A 22,740-nucleotide genomic window follows, 5' to 3' on the forward strand; every position below is an offset into this window, starting at 1 on the left:
ATCACTTTCAAATGTATTTTTGACAGCTGGTATAGTGAAGGGTAGTGTTAAAAACTTAAAAAAAGAAGAAAAAAAAACATCTTAATTTTATGCATTTATTAATTAAATTCAAACTAATTTAATTACTAATTTCATTAACTTGTAAGTGGAATAAAATAGTGCACTATAAAACCCGCACCCCGCTACTAATATTATAATTACGGAAATAAGTTATTATTCAAAACTGTAGTAGTGTATTATCGGTCTGTTTGTTACGTTTTCACATAAAAGTTAAGCAACAAATCACCGTGATCTTGTGCGCAGAGAAAATATGAGGTCTAGCTAGCTTAAGAATTGACACAGGCTAGGCTACAATTTACCTCTGAAAAATAATTTTTTTTTTGTTACAAAATAAAGTCTTACACGCAGAGAAAATAAAAACGTACGAGGGCGGAACTGCAGGCAACTGCTAGTTTATAATAATTCAGTTTTCATAAATCAAAAAATAATCCTAATAACTTTAATTTAAATACAAATTTTACTTCAAAGCTACTTTTATAAATTATGTAGAATGTAGATAGATATATGTCTTTATATTATAAGGTAATATAATGTAAGTAAATAGTAGGTAGCATCAGTGTATATTGATTATCCCATTCATGAAATGCCAAAATAAAAGTCACAACCTGCCTATTTGAGATCCACAATCGTTGACCCCCATTTTCACTTGACATGGACCCCTTTCAGGTTGTTATCGACCCCTACAGTTATTTTATGTTTTTTCTCAGAAATAGCGAGCAAGCAGCTTTTGTTGTAATATAAATATAAGTGAATAGAATTACACTCAATTTATTATTCCATTCATAACCATCGAAAAAATTTCCTAAATTTTAAATTAAGCAATTTAAATGTGGAAAAATACTTGTATTATTTAATAATATGAATATACATAAATGGTTTTGCTTCATTAAACTCATAAGTTACACTTTTAAAAGTTATCAGTCATGCAAGTAAATGGGAGTGACTGTATAAGGATATCAATTTTTAAAAAAAAGCAATTCTTTTTTATTGATAGCGCATGCGTTATAAATTAAAAATGATGGGGAAAATGTATCGATAGAGAGCAAGCAGTAGAGAAATGGGGGAAAAAAAGCAAATGAACTTTCTTTTTCTTTCTAAAAAAGGCTGTAAATGTGATTGACACTACATCAGTTTACGAATCCTTAATAGAAGAACAAAATTTCCTAGAGCGAATAATTTAAAAAGTTTTATTCAGACTTCAATAATCAAGGTTTGAAAAATATTTTAACAATGGTTATCAAGCCATGTCATCTTTCATATTTTCGGGTTCGGCAATATTTTTGGTTTCCGCGTGGAAATACCATCTACAAGCAACAAGGAAATTTATTTGGCACACAAAGAGTTAAAAAGCTTCAATTTTATAAAAAAAAATGTGAAAAAAAGGAATTAACTAATACTAGTCAAAATTACACTTATCTACATTTTGAATATTGATGAGGAAATTATATTCTAAATGGTGTGCTTTCCAAATCAGAGATATAACTTAGAATGAAGATAATGATAATGGCATAGATTAAATAAAAGAAAAAAGATTGCCACTGTGTAAGATTGAAAACTATAGAAAATTAAAGTATTTTAATAGCAATTACATACGCCATGTATGTGCAGTGATAATAATCACAAAATAAATAAAAATTTGATAATAAAAAATAATGAAACATGAACTTCATAATATTGCTTTCAAATTTAATTTTTTTATTTTAATTATTACTAGTTTTTTTTCTATAAAAAAAACTTGCATGATATTGTTCTAATAATCTTTATAAATGAGGAAGGGGAAAACGAAACACAATTATTATTTAAATATAAGTTGTAAAAAGGTAAAATCATTCTGTAAAGAAGCATTGTTTTCCACAAGTATTCAAAAAAGATAGTTGAAGAGTGAACTACTTAATGGGTTTCATCAATCAAACTGTCAATACCCTGACTGACCACATAGTGTGAAAAATTCTCTTAACAACAAACAGAAAAAAAGGGGGTAGGCATTCCTTTTGTCTGATCCTCGCCCATTTGAGGCACATCTCTGGTAAATATAGTCGCCCTTTTAATAGTAAAACTATTTCAAGCAAGCGTCACCAGGGGGGTTAAATTGTAAAGAGACACGAGATTATGCTCAGCACTGTAAAATTATAATTAAAAAAATTTAAATTTTCAAAAATAAACAGCAATTGCTGCTTTTAAATTAGAGATGCAACATGCAAATATCTGTAATTTAGCCTATACTGCTGAACGCAGAATGTTCACTTCGTACGAATAATGGAAGAAGCGTCTGCCAAAGACAAAACTTAATTCGTTTACATCCATCTTTTTTATTTTCCGCCACGAGAAGGGTTTATACGATTAACAAAATACTAATGAAGATAAACAAATTTGTGAAGGGTCCGTTTTTAAGTTAAAATATTGTGAAGGGTTCGTTAATGGACCCAAATTTCTTCTAAACAGACCCCTGAAAATACAATCGAAACATTACATCGATTAACGATATTGGTGTAAATTGAGCACGTCAAAAAGTGATTAACTGCATGATTCAAATATCCTGTTCAAATTTCTGTAGAAATTTTTTTTTACTTTTTAAAAGAAAAATTTTACTGCAAGAACTCTGTAACGTTCTGCGACAATGTCTCTGCCATGGGGGATAGATGAAGGTTGACATTCCCTTATATTATTATTATATCCCCCTATGAGAATGCTTTTTTTTTTTAACATTTCTCTAGAAATACGCATAACTTCATATTATTTCATTTTAGGTTTTGAGTTATAACACACTTAACAAAAATTTTCTTAAACAGCTGTGATGGCAACATAATTTTTTTTATTACGTAGAGAGATATCTATTGATTTAAATCAATCATTATTTTTTCTAAAATCAAGTATTTTAAAATATGCTTGTCTAGATAATTACAGGGTTCCCACAGAAAAAAATGAACAAAATAGTTGCCATGAACATAATTACAAAAATTCAGCAAAAATAAGACTAAAATTTTATGAAATGACTTAATTGTCATATACCATCATCCATTTAGTCAAGTTGGTGGGAAATATGATAATTTTTATATAAACGTTAGTGTTCTAGCACTAAATTATACATCAAAAAAATTAGTATATTTACAGAAAATTAAATACTTTTAATTACTAGAATTCATTCAAAAAATACTTCTTCATTAAAAAAAAAACATACTTTTATAAATAATTGATACAAACATACTTTTATGAAAGAAAGCATACTTTTATCAATAATTGATTAAACAAATCAATATATATATATTGTGATTACTCGAGTTAATTCAAAATTCAGACATCGTGATATCGTATTAAAAATTGGGTTTTTCAAAAATCCGGCAGAATTTTGTAGCAATAAACATTGAAAAGGCGATCGAGAAACGAAATAGACCTATGATGGAATCTGTGCAAATTGAACACATCAAAAAGCGATGACCCAAATTTGAAATTCAAAATTTTGAACATTTATTTTTTAAGAAAAGAAATTCAGTGCGTTCAGAAGATCCCTCAGGGCCGCAGGTTTTCAACCCAATTTATGCTAAAAAAACGTTGCTAGGAGCGCAGAAAAGTCTCCTTTTCCAGAAAATAGTTGCTTTTTTAGCCTTTTCAGGTAAAAAAAAGTTGCCTCATGCTGAAAATAGTTGCAAATAGTAGCATTTTAGTTGCCTGTGGCAACCCTGTAATTATATTAAATATAAATAATTTCATAATTAAATGTGCATACATTAAACATATAAGAATATTTCTATTTAACAAAGTTGACTTAAATCGATTTCATTTTTGTTTGAAAAATAAATAAAAGCTATTTGAACCAATCTTTTTTTTAAAAAAAATCAAGTGGTTTAAATCATGCCATTCCAGATGATACAGAAAGTATACTTACACTTCACTTGCTGGCTTCCAATTGAGAATTACGTCCCGATAAAACTTGGAGCTATCCGAGATGGTAAATTTTGGTTTTAATCTAACACCAGCTTCCTGTTCCATAACTTTAGTTATTATTTTCTGAAAAATAGAGATGCATTAACTATCATAACTGCTGAAATTTTAAAATAAACATGATTCTTTATCTAATACAGTCAAACCCCGCTATAGTGAACCTTCAAAGGACCGACATTTTGGTTCACTATATCCGTTACGCATGCAATTTAACTAATGATTCCCAAACTCCTCCCTTTTATTACACATTATTCAAATAAATGACTTAAAAATATTATATAATAGTAAAAAAAATTTTATTTTCATTACTCTTTGTCTTGCGCGCAAAAAAAAATTGTATTTTTTAGGTGATGAGCAATCCTCAACATCAGATATGAAAACACTTCCTTACTCTCAGATACTTTTTCCTGAATTTCTGTTATTTCGCTAATTAAACCAGTCTAATCTGCCATTCGAGCACATAAAAGTTGCCTCATAAAATCGCCTAGCAAACTCATGGACATTTGTTCAGATACTGGAAGATTGCGGCTTCTTCAAATGGTGAACCACTTCAGTAATACTTCTTCAACATCCTTGTGATCTCAACTTTTTTCTGCCATCGAAATTTTTTTCATGAGCAGAAGTAATTAATTGCCTATTTTTCCATTTGTTACAAACTACAGATTTGGATAGTTTATATTCCCTGCAAATATCAACTTGATTGCATCCATTTTCATTTTTTCGGATTATGTCCATTTTATCATTAATGGAGAACGTTTTACGTTTACTGCTCCCCATAGTTAAATTTGAGATACTTGTTTGCATTTTTTTTAACTGAACTGAGAGCAATGAGGGCCTTATCAACACATATTAGTATCCAACCCTTTGACCAATAATGAATAATTACTCATTCCCTCTGACAGAAAATGCATATTGATCCCACTAAATGCTTATCGCTACATTCCCCTCTATAGATGGTTTTAAACACTTGTATATGTATTTATTTTGAAGTAGAAATTTCAAACTTATTACAAAAAAAATGAAGAAAAAATATCAGTCGAAGGTAGAAAAAAGTTCATTATATCCAACTTCCTCACATTTTTGGTTCACTATATCCACAAAAAATAACATTATACGTGTATAGCAAGGCACGGGGCGGAACATCTCGTTCACTATATCCGGGAGTTCACTATAAACCGTGTTCACTATAGCGGGGTTTGACTGTAGCATTAGTTTTTTTAAAACTCTGATATAGTCGCAATGTGTGTGGTTAAAACTCTTTCCATGTATAAAAAGTTAAAGTTGTTTAAATCAGTGTTCCCCGTTAAATCACAGTCAGTGGACCGGTTCATGGATCAACTGGTACCGGGTCGCCCATTTCATTGAAACTGAATTCAAATTCCTAGGTTTATACTTTATACCCCAAATTAAAAATATTTGTGCTCCATTAAAATTTTATTTATTTAAAAAAAGGGCTCCCTGAAGGTAGTGACATTATTTTTTTAATGTTTTAAAAAGAAAAAAAACACCTCAACTATTTTCTCTTTCAATTAGTTTTAATTTTTAAAAAAATCAATCATAACAGTAACATAAATAAAACACGAAAGCGCGGAGCGAAATTTACATTGGAAATAATAAAGAATCTTCTCTCTCGATCGTGACTCATTGACTTAACGTTCTAGCAAGTTAAAATGTTAAATCACTTTATACTTATTTTTTGGTGCATAACTGTATTTTATTTTGAAGGCATGTTTAAATACAATTAAATTTAAATTAATAAATCAAAGTAATCTAAAATATAAACAATCAATGTCCCCCAATCAAATTATCATGTCCGCGATGATAAAAAGGTTGGGGAACACTGGTTCAAATGACCAAGAGTGGCTCACTTTTTATATAAAATAAGCAAAAGGTTTAGAGTCAAATAAAATCTTTCAATCATATGTGCAGTACACTTTGGTAAATTGAATATCAGATTGATGAAAAAGGTGAGCTAATGCATTGAAAATAACAAACAAGTTTCGATATAAAGTATTAAGTTGTTTTTTTTTAATGTACTGTTATAATTTGCTTTCTCTTTTCATACAAAATTATTTTAAATAATTTTTAAAAAATACCATTTAAAAAATCACGACACAATGTGGAAGGAAACTATGAACTGGGCTCTATGAGCAAATCTGTTTTGAAGGTAATTCGTCACCAACGTGGAAATTTTTTTACTGTTTCTTAAAAAAAAAAAAGAGAGAAAACTAATCCCCCTATTTAAAATAAGTTTTGTCTTTATCAAATTACGAAGAAAACAAATATTCGTTTTTACGCTTTTTTCTAGCAATGCAAACAAGTCAAAAATTACATTCATGTGACTTAAAATCACACAACGCGATTCCTACTTACGCAATTTAAGACGGCATGTTGTGTTCCGTATTTTTACGATTTTGTATCTAATTTCACGTTTTGTATTCATGCAATTTAAAAGCTACTATTAAGATTCGCTTTCATGTAACTTAAAAATTCTACATTTTGAAGTCAATTGAAATTTGTATTTGGGCAATTTCAAAATGAAACATCCAAATTTGTGTTATAGCAATTTAAAAATTAGACACAGAGATTCTTATTTACATATTACTTATTTACAAGATTCGTATTCATGCGATTTAAAAACCACACATTGAGATTCAAATTTACAGAATTTAAATAAAATCTCACATCAATATTTTTACTGAAATATTGATAACATTCCGTGGATAAATGTTTCCTAAATACACTTTTTTTCTTGCTTAAATTTTAGCTTTTTATTTCTAAATTATTTAAACAGTGTTTTTGAGCATTTTCGAATTTCTATTTTCAGTTTTTTTTTTTTACCAAACTCATCCCAATGATATGAATCAATATAGAGTTTATTAAAATAATGATATAAAAATTAGACATTCTTTTTTTTTAAAAAAATCAGTTATTTTCAAATGAAGCAGCGACTAAAGAATTGAAACTAGTAGCTTCAAAGTTTAATCAATGCATGCATTTTGTAGAGTCCCCCAGTGGACTGATTGTTCAGATACGGTTCCCAGCAGATCACCGAAGTCAAGCATCACTGGCTGAGGTCAGTATGCGTGTGGGTGACCACTCGAATCAGTCTACGGAGGGTGCACGGCAGGGTTGGCAAGGTTTAGGACAGAATGGATTAATCCACGGTTTATACCGTCCTGTCCAAAACCCCTTTGTCCAAAACTGTCTTAAACTGTCCAAAACCCTTTTACTCAAATTGTGTCACAATTTTATCTGAATCTATTTTAAGAGGTAAAATAAACATAGAACTAATAACAAATATACCAGAGAATATTTGTTTTTAAAAGTATAATGTTTAATTAATATTGTTTGACTCTTCAATTGAAACAAAGGAAGATTAATCAGTAATCAAGTTCAATTGGTCCTCTCATTCAATAATACATAACTGAAGTTTGGCCTTGCCATACAGGTTAAAATATTAGGGACTAAGCACTTGGTTCGTCATAAACAGGTTTATTTATCTATAGTACTATTCAAGAATACTTTTATTTCATTCATGTTCAATTCTTTTAGCAAAGTGGTGATACATCACCACTGTCAGTAACTGAAACTGATGTTATGCCCTTCAAAACTGTTAATACATTTTTCAGTTATTTTGTATTTTCAATTTAAACTAATATATTTATATTTAAAAGACATTTTTTTTTTTAAATAGATGTCTTTTTTATCATCCTGTGATGCAGAAATAATAACATTTTTTTAAAAAAATATTGCGAAAAATAAAAGGTTTAATTTTGAACAAATTTGGTATTTTTTTTAAGAAAAATTATTATTTTTTAATATTGCCCTATTTATCCTTATGCAAAAATATAATTTATCAGTATTAAAAGCATATTTATATTTAAAGGATTAGTTATTCACTTTTGCTGTTCAATGAATTGTGGAGCTTCAAAAATTATAAACCTTTTTCTATTATATTATATTATTTTCTTTTAATAAGTTATAGTAAATTGTATAAAAAATATCAAATATTTACAATACAATGTATCAAAAAATACAAAGTACGAAATACATTAATGTTATCGATGATTTCTCGAAACTTTTGAACCTCGGATTTCTGGATCGCGGTTAGAGAAAAATCTAGATTTTTTCTAGATAACAATCATCTCAGAAAAAGGAAAGGTAAGAATACAACTGCATTTTGTTCGCATTAAAAAAGAGAAGGAACCACTTAAAAGTGTATAATAAATCCGGATCCATAATTTAACAAAAAGATAGTAGCCCCATTATTCATCCAATCGTGTGGTTTGTCTACAGTGAGAACTCCCCCCGCGACAAAGTCTGAGGTCGTCTGCTGCTATGAAAACAAGAAGCACAGCTACAGAAGAAAAAAAAGAGTTCTGCCTCAGTTAATATGATTGTAAATTGATTTTAATATCGAATATTACTTAATAAATCAGATAAATTAAAAAAAAAAAAAGATTATGATAGCTGAAATAAATGTATAATAAGCAACATCCAATAAACTTTGGATAGAACAGTATAATAAGAATAAAATAGTGAGCTTCAGAAATGAATTCGCATCAATTTATTAAATCTTAAAAAGTTGTATAATGCATAAAAAATTATTTTGATGCACCTGTTATACACAATAGACTAAACCATTTTGAGAGCAAATTGCTTCTTGAATGGATGACAAATTTAAAGAAATAGGGTGCATAGCCAAATTATTAAACAAAAAATAAGCACTTTTTAAGCACTCAAATAATATTTTTATGCACTTCAAAAAAATATCATACTTAGGTAGGGTTGGCATGGTTTTTGACAATTGTTAACATTTTTACATCATGTAAATCAAATGGCGTTTTTATATGCTACGGACTGACGATGCTGGGGTTAAATTAATTGTGAAAACTTTAAATAGATCAATGTGAACAGTTTCTTTCTGCATAATTCGTAGCTAAAATCAACAAGGCACGAAAAATCTCAATTTGGAACAGGGAAAATTATGCACTTTTTAAAAACACCCATTGAAATAAGCACCTTTAAGGGCTTTTAAAAAACGAAAATTAGCACCTTTAAGCACTTTCTAAAAAAGCTACGCACCCTGATATAGTAACACTACTTCAGCTAACACTTTGGTAAAAAAAAAAGTTCAACTGAACATTTAAAAAAAAAAAAGTTCAACTGAACATTAAAAAAAAAATAAGTAGTCATCAGAATTTTCCGATTCAGGCGTAAATCTAGGGAATAATACGAAGAATGAATACTATGTTTATCCAATATAAAATAAATATTGCAAATAAATGCACACATTTAAAAAGTTTTGAGACAACAGCAAGTAAAAAATTACTTCTGTAATTTTAATTGTTCTTCACATAAAAATTTCATAATTTCGGGTGATTGGAGAAGGGCTGCTTTCTTTTCATTTAAAACTTCTTCTAAAATTGAATTCTTGAGGTAATCACAACCAGCATCCACTGAAGAAGAAACTTGCGGATTTAAAAAAGTACTTTCTGGTTTATTAACAGAAGTCTCGCCTAAGTTAGAAGTTGGTGGCAAGGAATCAGTAGTTGTAATATTAGAGGAGATAACCTTTTTCTTCTTACTAGGCTTTAGTTTCGACATAATACAAAAAAAACTAAAACTACAAGAATGTATTTAAATATTCTTTACCTACTCACAAAAGTAATTTCGTAGTTTTATAAGAAAAAAGTCGAGGTTAAATTTTAATAAACAAGCAATGGGGCTCTGTATATTCACAGCTCATTGAAAGAGTAGTATTCTAGCTTGTAGCTCACACCGGCAATCGAAACAGCTTACAGTTGACGTCACTAAGCTACAAGCAAGACAACGAAAAGCTCCAATGCGCCTGATAGTAATCCTCAGTCAAACAAAAACGAAACTCGATTATTATTCAACTGTTTTTTACAATTTACGTTTCTAATTTACTTTGATTTCTTCTCGATTGGAATATTTTCGTCAAGGCTTGGACATGGTTATGGACCATTCTACTCATTGTCCTGGCTTATACTGTGGTCGGATTCGCATCAATGGAAGTTGGGGTGATTGTGGTGCTTGTCCTCGAGGATATAGAGCTGCTGCAAATTCTATTTGCCTACCATGCAGAGACGTCCCATCTTTTTATGAATGGCTCTATCTAGGTTTCATGGTTCTATTACTCTTAGCGCTGGAGTGGTACATCATCGATCAGACTATGAAAAGACGCAATTTCACCAAAGATGTGTTATCTCTTCATATTTGTTCTTTTTTTGAAAATGCTCTCTCGGCTTTGGCGACTCTTCTTTTGACGGAGCCGAGGGGGGCATTGGATATTCACGCCTGCAAAGTAAAAAGACTGTCCGACTGGTACACCATGCTTCATAATCCCACCCCGAACTATGTCAAAACTCTGAGGTGTACGCAAGAGGCAGTTTATCCTTTGTATTCAATGGTCTTCATACATTATGCCCTCTCTCTTTTAGCGATGCTTATATTTCGTCCACTTGTGGTGAATCAACTCTCGGGTGGGAAGAAATCAATCTATCTTACGATGTATCTCATACCAGTACTCGTACTCTTGCAAGCAACGTGCGGAGGTTTATTGTATTATTCATTTCCGTACATTATCGTTATTCTCACATTCATCTCGGTCGCTGCGCACTTAGCCTTTCGATTAGACCAATCGATGAAGTCCTTATTTTTAACCTCTATAAAAGATGTCAGGAATTTAGTGATACTCTTAGGACATTGGTTACTTCATGCGTATGGCATTGTTGCGATCACTCAGTTGACGAATCCTGTTTTGCATGGGTCATTGCTCACTTTAGTACCACTTCCTACTTTGTTTTACATTCTCACATCTAAGTTTACAGATCCGAGTAAACTGCATGCAGATTAAGTTATTTAGCAAAATTCAGCCAGGGTGCGTAGCGTTTTTAAAAAGTGCTTAAAGGCACTTATTTTTCATTTTTTTAAAAGCCTTTGAAGGTGCTTTTTTCATTGGGTGTTTTTAAAAAGTGCTTAATTTTCTCTTTTTTAAAATGAGACTTTTCCTTCACTATGTTGATTTTCGCTTTGAATTATGCAAAAAGACACAGTTCACATTGTTCTATTTTGGGGTATTGTCAGTTCGTAGCGTATGGAAACTCCATTCGTTTTACATGATTCAGAATTTCGTGATTTTTGACAATTGTCAAAAGCAATGCCAAAAGGTTTTTTTTTTTCTTTTCGACATGATGGTTGAAACAAGATAAAACCGTCAATTTTAAAAAACTTTCCAATCCTGCCTAATTGTGATATTTTATAAAGTGCTTAAAAATATTTTTTTAGTGCTTAAAAGGTTCTTATATTTGTTTGAATATGCTACGCACCCTGACGGAGGATATTTCCGCATTGTGATCTGTCGCACCAACTACAATTGCCAAATAGATAGTCAAACTTGCAAATTAAAAAAAAAAAACGTGTAGATGCTTGTCCGGGGTTGGTTACAATTATACCTTTTCAGTGGGTCCCTTTCTGTGATGTTTTTTCTTTTTTAGTTTCTCGTAGGCCACTGCCCGGAAGTCACCGAGACTTGGCAATTATTCTGCTGCAGATCAGTATACGGAAATCTCCCCAAAATACAGTTAGAAAAAGTGAATATATAGTATGAAAAATTTTATTTAAGTGATTTGTCCTTGCTAACTAGTATCTGTATGTATATATGACTGATACACCTGTTTAAATAAGAGTTTGGGTTTTTAATGTCAACAACTTTTTCTATGGAATGATAAACAAAACTAGGATAATAAACAAAATTATGATGATGTCTGATTTTATTTTATAAAATTAAATTAATTTAGGTAATTTATATTTCTTACTTTAACAATTACTTTACAATTTACTACCATTTAGCGGTTCCTTCACAAATTCAACTTGAAGAAAAACGGAAATACTTGTACAAAATACTTCTTTTAAAAAGGCAAATTTTCCTCCATGCCTTTTAAAACTTTGTGGTACAATTGTCTTTTTTTTATGAGTTAGCAATAGTAAATGATTGCATGTTATAAATTTATGTTTAAATATATATTTCTTTTATTTATTGCTAAAAATCTACGTTTTTATTTAGAACTTATAAATATTTAATTTTTACAATTACTCGGTATTAAGCAAGTACAATATCAAAACTTGTCTGAATATATTAATGTTAAAAATCTGTTATTTTATTGCAGTATACTGTTGTCTCGATATGCTAAGTGTGCTGAGTACTTGGTAAAATACTAATTAAAATGATATTGTGTCCTACATGTTGTGTTGGTTTTTTTAATTTTCACAAATTGTTTCTAAATTTTCACAAAATAGGTAACCTTATAAAGAAACCTAGACAGAACCCTGATATAGTATGAAAAATTGTATTTAAGTGGTTTATCCTTGCTAACTAGTATCCAGGGTTGGCAAGATTTTGCCGCAGGTGGAAAAAACCATGGTAAAAACCGTCCTGGCAAAAACAGGTTTTTGGCAAAAAGTGGCAAAAACCTATATTTTCCAAGATGAGAGGACAAAAACACATTTTTGGTACAAAATTATTCCTAAAATTGAAATATATACAATAAATATAAATAATTACAGAAAAATTACAAAATATTTACAAAAAATTATTGTTCCATAATTAAATCATAATGTAATAATATATCATTTTAGAAGTTTAAAAGATTATTGATTGGAAAATTTGCGATTATTCTCTTTTTTCCAGTGAAATGAACTTATTTTAAATTAATATAACTATAATTTAAAGCATAAAATATCTATCAAGATGTGTAGTTAATTATTGTACAAATAATAATTTTTTATAATATAATAATAATAATATTATACAAATAATAATATTTATTTATTTGTAAAAAAAAAAATTATTTAAGGATTCTAAAATGAAAAGAGGCGAAAACTTTAAATGTTTTAAAAATTATTGCCTCTATATATTAATTATTAATGTGTTAAAAATAATTTTTTCATGTAATGTATCAAAATTATTATTCCTTATGATTGATTTAAACTTGTTTATTTTGTAGTAATATTTAATCAGCAATTTTTTTGCTGGTTTTTGCCACTGTCCTGGCAAAAACCCCTTTTTGCCGGCAAAGACTCCAACCCTGCTATTATCTGTATGTATATATGCCTGTATGAATTCTACACCTGTTTAAATAAGAGTTGGGAATTTTAATGTCAACAACTGATTAAAATTTTTAGATGGAATGATAAACAAAACTACAATAATAAACAAAATTATGATGATGTCTGATTTTTTTTTGTAATATTCAAAAAAATTTTAATTAATTTAGGTAATTTATATTTCTTAATATAACAATAATTAAAAATCATAGTTTTGAGCTGAGAAAAATAATGGTTTTCATTTTCCTTTTATTGTTTGATAATACAATTTGAGAACTCTCACTTAATATTTTAATTTTGAAGGGTGAATTACATAAAATCCAATTTATACTATCGTATTAATTTATAACAAGGTACATTGAGTTTTTAAAAAGTGCTTCAAGGTGCTAATTTTCGTTTTTTAATAGCCCTTAAAGGTGCTTTTTTCATTGGGTGTTTTTAAAAAGTGCTTAATTTCCCCTTTTTCAAAATGAGATTTCTCCTTTACCGTGTTGATTTTCGCTACGAATTATGCAAAAAGATGCGGTTTATATTGTTCTATTCAACGTTTTCACAATTAATTCAACCCCAATCTACTTCCGCGTATTGTCAGTCCATATCGTATGAAAACACCATTTGTTTTACATGATTCAAAATTTCATGATTTTTGACATTTGTCAAAAACAATGCTAGAAGTTTTTTTTTGACATGACGTTTAAGACAAGATAAAACTGTCAATTGTCAAAAACTGTAAAACCTTGATTAGCAAGGGCGTCGGCAGCGGGGTGCACTTGCACCTCCCTGACTTTTTTTAGAAACAATTATAGAGTATAAAAATTCTTTTACTAAAAATATTTTAATTCCAAAAAAAAATGATTAAGTAATTATTGATACGTAACAATTAAAAAAATTATTTAATCAACCAAGAATTGTAATCGTCTTGTTTGCTGTCCAAATCTGTTTGTTTGTTTTTTTTCAATGAATTCTGAGTTATCTTTGATTATTTTCTTATGCGCACTGAACATGCACAAACTACTTAATCTCTCGTGAGGCATTGTAGACATATTTTGATGTGTCGCATTGTACTAAAAGTGCGTTCAATAGTGCATGTAGTAGCTGGAAGAGTTAGGCAAATTTTGATTGCCTCCGATACAGTTAGATAAAACGGTGTGGCCTCAATAACTAAATCAATGTATTCGAGGGATTCGTAAGAATTTTCACTATTCCTCCACATTTCGTACCACGTAAATTCGTACTTCTTTTTAAATATCTTGTTAACATGAAGAAATGTATCTTGAAAAATATTAACTGATGAAAGTATATGTAATAACAAAACAAATTTGAATAACAGAATAATCTTAAATTTTTTTTTGGGGGGGAGGTAGTTTGTTAGAGGGTTGCACCCCGTTTTATACAGGATTATTCATAATTCCCTCCGCCTGTAAACGCCATTATTCTTTAATACAACTGGCTTCAGTGGTACATGTTACTGCAAGCTACCTTCAACTGCTTAAATTAAAACTTGAATACTTTCGGAATAATTTCGTATGTTCTTTTTTGCCATATTCGTCTTCGTTTTTTTTACTATAACGCTTCGAAAACCTGAAGGGAATTATGAATAACCCTGTATTATTCTGCCGGCGCCCTTGCATCTGTTAGTTTCTTTAATAATCAAAATTCAAAACCTGCTAAGAGATCAAAAAACTGATTTCAATGAAAAATTTTACTTAAAAAATTATATAGTTTAATCACCTTCGCTTGATTCAAGAAAAATATGTCAAAAAGTTCTCAATCCATTTAAAAATGCTGGTCTTAACTGATATATTTAGTGGTTATTTACGGATATGATGATTTAATAATCTCTACCAGCTTCTTTATTTCGTTCTGTTTCTTTAAGTATAGTTTAGATTACGGTATCTAAGCAAAATAGATATTTTTCTCTCCATAATATTTTGTTGTAACCGTAAACAAAAACGTATAGTAATTGTGTTTAATTTCAGAAAAAAATTCCTTAAAAAAGAATATATTTTGAATGGTAATTTCAGGTGAAAAGAAAAAAAAATAACACCAAAATTTTCAGTGTTTAAATCCTTTATTTTATGAATTATTCAATTTTTAATAAATCGTATACTTAAAATCTGCTTTGTTTTCTGTGCACCGTATATTCATTTTGTTTAGAAGTAAAAAATTTAACATTGAATTAATAATTTATTGCATACATTTTTTTTAAATTTCCGATTTTTTGTAAGTTAAATTACCGAATTCAAAGTTAAATTCATAAAAGTCCTTGGGTCTTAATATTTTAAGATGTTCTAACTTGTTTCTCACTGAAAACCTTTTATAAAAGTTATTTGCATGCGTGTAAAAAGAAACAATTCTTTTAGGGTAGTATAATGCTGTGACGTAGCTACCACTATAAATATTAAATACCAAATCACTAGTATATAAAACATGTTAACTTGAATCCATCTTGAGGTACCTTCTGGTAGATGAAGATAGGCGTAGTCTAAAATTAAATCCCCCACATTGGTGACCCGGACGTGAATTGAGCACGCAGTGACGCCCACTTCGATCTGGTAACGCGTACTTTGATGGATAGTCCACAGAAGTACCTTTTGATTTATAATTCCCCTCAATGCAATCATAATAAAATAGCATAGAATATAGGACCAATTTATGAACCTTTACTTTTTTTCTACTAAAAAAGCTTAATATTTAATCTTTTTTTACTCCCCTTAAAAAACCACAAAATGTAATAACTACTGATTTATTCGAAACAAAAAATATTTACTTAGGTTTTTATTACTGGAATAATGAATGTTCCATAGAAACATTCTCATGTTAAAAAAAAAGTAAGCTTAATTATTCAGCAAAGCTACGGACTTTTTGACGGAACTAACCCGCATTTGCGTTGCATGGAGAGGAAGACCACGAGAACCTCCCACGGTTAGCCTGACCGCAAGGGGACTCTAACCCATGATCCGTCTACTACTGAAGATATTTCACGTCAGCACTGTGGTCGGTGCAAGCCGGATGCGGAATTCGTATCGACCAGCCATCGCCGGGATCGAACCCCGGTTCACCTCCTTGGAAGGCGAATGCTCTATCCCCTGAGCCATCGCGGCTCAAAATGATAATATTTGATTAATTTATAATTATCTATTATAATAGTATCTTACACTAACTAGATAATCAGGTTGGTCAATACTTACGCAAACCAAGAAGCCGCCATAGAAACGAAAAAAATGTGCATTTTTTTGTATGGAAACTCTTTTTACTCCATCTACTGCATGGAATTAACAATTAATATTCCAAAATATTGAGCTAAAGGTTGATTTCTTTAGGTTGAGTTCGAAAGGTTGAGTTAAACTGATTTCGTTAACTTAGTAGTTAACACTTACTAATAAGCATATTTAAGTGTACTCCTTTACACCATTAAGTTCGGTTTTTAATACGCGAAAATTCTATCATGAGAACAAAACTTATTCAAAGTGATACTTTTTTGCTGCTGAACTTGTAGGTAGATCATAGCTGGATTTAAGCTTGGTGGGGCCCTTATAAGTTAAATTCCGTTTCTATACACCTAAAGTAAACTGTCACTATTTTTTATTGTTCAGTATTAACATTATATTATTAAAAAATTTGATGATATTACTTTATAGTTAAATATATTAATTGTGATGAGACTATTACGTAGAACCTTTCTTTTATTGCACATATTTTTTGAACGAGGGGAAAAGTTACAAAACAAACACATTTTAAGCACGGAGTAAAAATTTGGCGTGCTGGGCCACTCTATATTTAACAGTTTTTTTTTTCTTTTTTAGATTCATTTTAAATATATTTTATTTGCAATTTTTAATGATTTTTTCGCGAATTTTTTTCTCAATTGTATTTTCTTTACGTTACAAAATCTACAAGACTTAGAAACATGAAATTTTGAATTTTCGTAGAAGATATGCGAAGAGTTAGAAAGAAAACAAGAAAATACAATTTGATTATTATTAGTTTTAATTTTTTTTCAACCGCTGTTGAACAACTGACTCAATTTTGAATTTGCGCCCTATTAACCAGGCAATCCCGGCCAAACTTATTAGTTTATTTTATAACAGTAATTGCACAGCCGACCCAATTTCGAGTTTAAGACTACTAATATTCAACTCCGTGGCCTTGTAATTTTGAACCCAATCCAGAAGACAAGGGAACTGCCAGATTAGTTCCCAGAGGTATTTATTTGTTATGAGAACTTGGAGGACTTTGTGACCCCGACAGATTTAACATGCACCAGACACCATTTTATACATGGGTATTCTTCTGCGGGCTGGATTCAAACTCCCATTCTCACGAACCCGAGTCCAACGCCCTATCAATCAGACTATCCCGGCCAAATTTATTAGTTTATTTTATAACAGTAATTGCACAGCCGACCCAATTTCGAGTTTAAGACTACTAATATTCAACTCCGTGGCCTTGTAATTTTGAACCCAATCCAGAAGACAAGGGAGCTGCCAGATTAGTACCCAGAGGTATTTATTTATTATGAGAACTTGGAGGACTTTGTGACCCCGACAGATTTAACATGCACCAGTCACCATTTTATACATGGGTATTCTTCTGCCGGCTGGATTCAAACTCCCATTCTCAACACGAGTCCAACGCCCTATCTACCAGGCTATCCCGGCCAAATTTATTAGTTTATTTTATAACAGTCATTGCACAGCCGACCCAATTTCTAGTTTACGACGACTAATAATATTCAACTCCGTAGCCTTGTCATTTTGAACCCTATCCAACAGTCCCTGGAGCAGGTGAGGGCCGTTATATTAATACTGTTTGTAAAAATAAAAAGAACATTTCGTAAGCTGATATTATTTAATTGATGTTTATATTTTAAATATATTTCTTCATTACTTTTGCTTTCTTTTTAAATATTTTAAGTACATTTGTAAAATTTTAGTGCAAGAAAAAAAAATTGTCATTATTTATGTAAATTTTTGCCTTTTATTTTTAAGAATTTATTAAAGGGTCTATTAAATATCAGAGAGAATAAATATCATACGGGTTTAAAGTATCAGCTCTGCTCTTGATAGTGTATAGTGGCTAGGATGTGAAAGTGCAACTGTCGCGGGCATCCCGCCAAAACGAGCATTCAACATATCAATGGAACACGCTAAAGCTTTATATCAATTAATTTTAGATAATTATAATTGTAAAATTGAATGATGGGGCAAAAAAAAAACTTTTTTATCTTTTAAACTAAAAAATTGTTTATTTATAAATAATTTATTAATACTCAAATTGCTTGAAAGATGATATGTTCCCTACAAGTGACAACGAAGTTTTTTGTTTTATTCAGTCATTTATTTATATTTATTATGTCTGACAATGTAAAAAAGAAAAAAAAATGCATTTTCGGCTTCTGAGGGCCCAGCTCCGAATAAAACTTTAAAAAAAGAGGGGGGAAAGTAGGATCTGGGGCTCTTGTCATCTCGGGGCCCCAAGCTACAGCTTATTTAGCTTATACGTAAATCCGGCCTTGCAGGTAGATAAATACTTTTGCTACTTTTAATTTTGACTAAGAATTAATACTTAAAGTATGTATAAATCAATCATTAATTTATGATTTAAAAAGTAAAAATTTCAACAGCGTGTGAATATTGTTTGTAAAGAGATGGCCTCAGATAAGTAATAATCCATCGCTCTCAAAAGTGTCGATTCGTTTCTGATTTAGTGTCCCCACCTTATTTATCAGATTAACAATTAATTTAATATGATACAACTCGCAGGTAATCATTAAAAATAAACAATTTTAAAGAACGTTTATTTCTTTTTAAATAACTTCGTGAAATCAGCGTTTTCCAAGTATTCATTCTAAATTCGAATTTTTGGTAATTCGAAGATTTTTTACCTTTTCCGATTTCGAAGTTCTAAGAGTGTATGTTGTGTAATTTTTAAATAAGTGTAATTATATTTTAATACTTTAAAAGTGAGGAATATCATTACTATTTGAGTTCTTTTTTATTTAATTTAAATTCTCTTTTTAAGCAAGCACTTGAAAAAACGGTGATTTAAATATAATTATTTTTAAATGTAATGTTAAAGAAAAGTATATGCTCTTTAGAGTTATTAAATCGTTTTAAAATTGTTTCATAGAAAGAAAAAATTAAAAGAAAAATTTTGTTCGAGAATGAAAACGATTTTTTTTTTTAACATCTTTTTATAGACTCCTGACTACAGCAGTAAAATTTGATAAGTAAAACCTATGCTAACAAAAGAGGCGTTATTGCAATTACCCTTCTATAAAGAAATGTTGACCCCGTTTTGAAATGGAACAAAATTTGATTCAAAATGGAATTAAAAATAGTAACCAAGAATGAGATTGTGGCTTCACAAAAAAAAGGGAGAAAGAAAACTAATTAGCAAATTTTTTTTTTCTTTGTCTAGATATCTTCCCCTCCAATTCCCACGGAACATTTGAAGTAAAACTTCTTAAAATGTGTTTCGGTTGTACCACAAATAATGCTCTGAATTCGATTTAAAATAATTTTGGCCTCCATGATATATAAATTCTTTTTCGCCATAGCTTCGATCAACTCAAGCAATTCATAGTCGTTTTTCTTTTCTTTCTTTTTTTTTTTAAATGTGATACACTTACTTACCGTTTGTTATTTAAAGTGTTATAAAAATTTAAAACTTTCACCTTTTTTGTCTACCTAAATAAAGTGGTTTTAAAAAAAATTTATTTTATTATTATTTGTTAACAGGAACTGATTTACTGGAGGGTATTCGCTCCCGCAGAACCCCAACTCGAGCTTGTAAGGCAGGGTGCGTAGCGTTTGTATAAAGTACTTAAGGGTGCTTTTTTGGGGATATCGTTTTTAAAAGCTTTTAAAGGTGCTTTTTTCAGCTAGCGTTTTTAAAAAGTGCTTTTTTCCGAATAATTTTTTTTTCCCTTCAGTGATATCTGGTAGATCCCGCGGACTTCATGTCGTACCCATGTTATGACTTGCGCATGCGCGCACACTTAAACCGAAACCCGAGTGCTCCAATTCGGATAGAGAATATCAGATCCTTATGAAATGTTTTTCTTTTTAATTTATTTTAATTTTGTTCTTGTTTATTTTATTTTACTTCTAACGCTTTTTTTGACGTAGGGGGTAAGGGTAATTTTGTTCTGAGTTCAGGGTCAAGTTGAATTCACTCGGTGATGTGGGAAAGTACTGATTGTTTCGATTTACACCCGTTTCTTTTTGTTTGTTTTTTTAACGCTAAAACTGTTTATAAAAAGATTTTGTTTTTCAATAATATCATTGATTGAATATGAATTTTTTGAGTGCTTGAAAATTTTTGTAAAGTGCTTGAAAAGTTTTTAAAAAGTGCTTATTTTTGATTCAAAGATTTGGCTACGCACCCTGTAAGGGCTTCCAAATTTTTCTTCATAATTTTTCAGTAAAATATATTGTTGTATATTGTCAACAATAATTTTTTTTAAAGTTTTTTTCTCTTTAAGTTAAATCGGTTTGTGATTATGTTATTTTGAGCATTAAATTTAACTTTCAAGCAATTTACATTTTATTGTCAACTTTTTTTTAAAATGTTAAATACATACAAGAAATATACTTATTAAATAGAAATGAAATTTTTAAAAAGGAAATATATTTTCAATAAAGATATGTTAAACAAATTATAAAAAGAACAAGCATTTGTAAATTGTTGCATTTAATATTTCATATCGCGCCTATGAAATCAAATTAAAATAACTAAATTCTTTTATAAAAAAAATGCTTTTCAAATTACTATTTTTAACGCTTATAAAAGCTCTTATAAGTTCATTTCGAAATAAACCATATAATTTAACTTATTTTATTCATAATTCGCAATTTTGCCCCCCTCCCCCCTCTTCTTACATAACCGTACACAAGGTCTTACTCCCCCCCCTTAGAGTACGTACATTTTATTAGTCTACCCCCCTTTTTCATAAAAATTAAAATAATTATGTTTTAAATAAAATTAAATATTTATTTAATATAATTTATTAATTTAAATTATTTAAACAATAGCACCCAACTTTATGTACGTACTTTGTATAATACCTCCCCATCATACAAAACCGTACGAAATAGCAAATCCCCCCCCCTTCGGGATGTACTTACTTTTTGAACGGCCCCTTTTGGATATAAAACCGAATTTAGGATTGATAATGATAAAAAATCTTCATTGCTCTAATTAAATATTTTAACCGAAAGAAGGTTGATTATTTAGGGTTCCGTAGGGGGAACCCTAAATAATTATTGTTAGTTAATTGGCACAAAATAAATTATTAATAATTACTTTTATTATAGAATGAAGTGTTTTAAAAGATCTGTTTATGTTTCATATTTAATCAATGAAAAAACATAATCTATATTAAAATCTAACGAATCAGAAATCAAGGTTGGCAAGTTTCTGCCGAGGTGGTTAAAACCACTGGTAGAAACCGGCATGGCAGAAACCCTTTTCTGCCACATTTGTGGCAGAAATTCAGAAAATGACATAAAAGTAAGTACTGAGATTGACATACAATGGATAATTCATAGAAAAAACAATTAAATGTTAAACAAACCATTTAAAATCAAATATTACATTGTTTGCATTCTGCAGTAATCTATAACAAAAGACAAGTTTTGATGCAGTTTCTAAACCTAAACAATTTCTCAATTTGCCTATGCACGAAGGAGAAATTTGAGAAGATTCTCTCAAGTCCAGCTGACTAGCAGGCATTGCCATCAAGGAACAAGCAAGATTTGTGAAACTTTCATCTATTGCATATTTTTTTTAAACTAGACCACCATGTAGCAGCTGGGGTAGTTGTCAAAACTTGACGGGAAAAACAAGTTTCAGGAAATGGGGCCGATTTGTTTTATATAAATATTTGATATACTGCACTCCATGTATTTAATATAAACAAAATAACATATATTTACAAACAATGAATTAAAAAGTTTGTTACAGTTACATTTTTCAGTTTACTTAAACAAAATGTCATTAAGCAATTACTAGAACTAACATAGACGTCTTTTTAGTTTTTGCCGGTTTTTACCGGTTATAACTAGTTTCTGTCAGGCAAAAAGCCAACCCTGTCAGAAATAGCCCTAAAATCTTTGACAGATAGCTCTGTCAAAGCGTGACATGATAAGTGGTCCATCATTGAAATAACTGAACAAAATATTAAAAAACTAAATAAACAAAAAGAATGATTTATAATACCTGACCAAATTACTTGACACTGTAAGAATCTATGTAAAATCTTAATTATCAGGTGATGCTCCACAACTTTAGTGTTTTTACGCAGTTGAAACCGGTTTACATTTGTTTACGTTCCTCTATTAATTGGTTAACATTGTAATGCAATACGTTAAAAATAAATACTAATAGGAAGTATATAAAAGATCTGTGTCCCGCAGTGGACTGATCGTTAAGACACGGTACCCAGTAGATCGCCGAAGTCCAGCATCACTGGCTGCGGTCAGTGTGCGGGTGGGAGACCACTTGGATCAGTCTGCGTAGGGATCGAGGGTGTGCGGTATGGGTCCTCGTTAAACTGTTCTACCGTAAAGTGCTCGACTTCGCCTGCAGGTCGTCGGGCTACCG

General features: G+C 30.2%; 2 protein-coding genes across 3 annotated transcripts in view; one reads left to right on the forward strand and one right to left on the reverse strand.

Annotated features, from left to right (window-relative positions):
- The window catches only part of LOC147806634 (transmembrane protein 126-like), a 28,141-nt gene extending 18,391 nt beyond the window's left edge, over positions 1 to 9,750 (reverse strand). The window contains exons 1-2 of one of the 2 annotated variants that reach the window (XM_087169592.1): positions 9,658 to 9,750; positions 3,944 to 4,065 (exon numbers count right to left, since the gene is read on the reverse strand). In XM_087169592.1, coding sequence (XP_087025718.1) covers positions 3,944 to 4,047 — 104 coding nt within the window. In that variant the 5' untranslated portion in view covers positions 4,048 to 4,065; positions 9,658 to 9,750. Of the gene's footprint in view, positions 1 to 3,943; positions 4,066 to 9,334 lie in introns of both variants that reach the window. The other variant, XM_087169591.1, reaches the window with a different exon arrangement.
- An 84-nt stretch (positions 9,751 to 9,834) lies between these two features.
- LOC147806635 (JNK1/MAPK8-associated membrane protein-like) lies at positions 9,835 to 13,254 on the forward strand. Its single transcript, XM_087169590.1, has one exon. The coding sequence runs from the start codon at positions 9,977 to 9,979 to the stop codon at positions 10,880 to 10,882; it is 906 nt and encodes a 301-aa protein (XP_087025716.1). The 5' UTR covers positions 9,835 to 9,976; the 3' UTR covers positions 10,883 to 13,254.
- The last annotated feature ends 9,486 nt before the right edge of the window (positions 13,255 to 22,740 follow it).

This window comes from Parasteatoda tepidariorum, chromosome 8, assembly GCF_982258835.1.
Source record: "Parasteatoda tepidariorum strain Cologne lab strain chromosome 8, Ptep-v5.0, whole genome shotgun sequence".
NCBI lineage: Eukaryota > Metazoa > Arthropoda > Arachnida > Araneae > Theridiidae > Parasteatoda > Parasteatoda tepidariorum.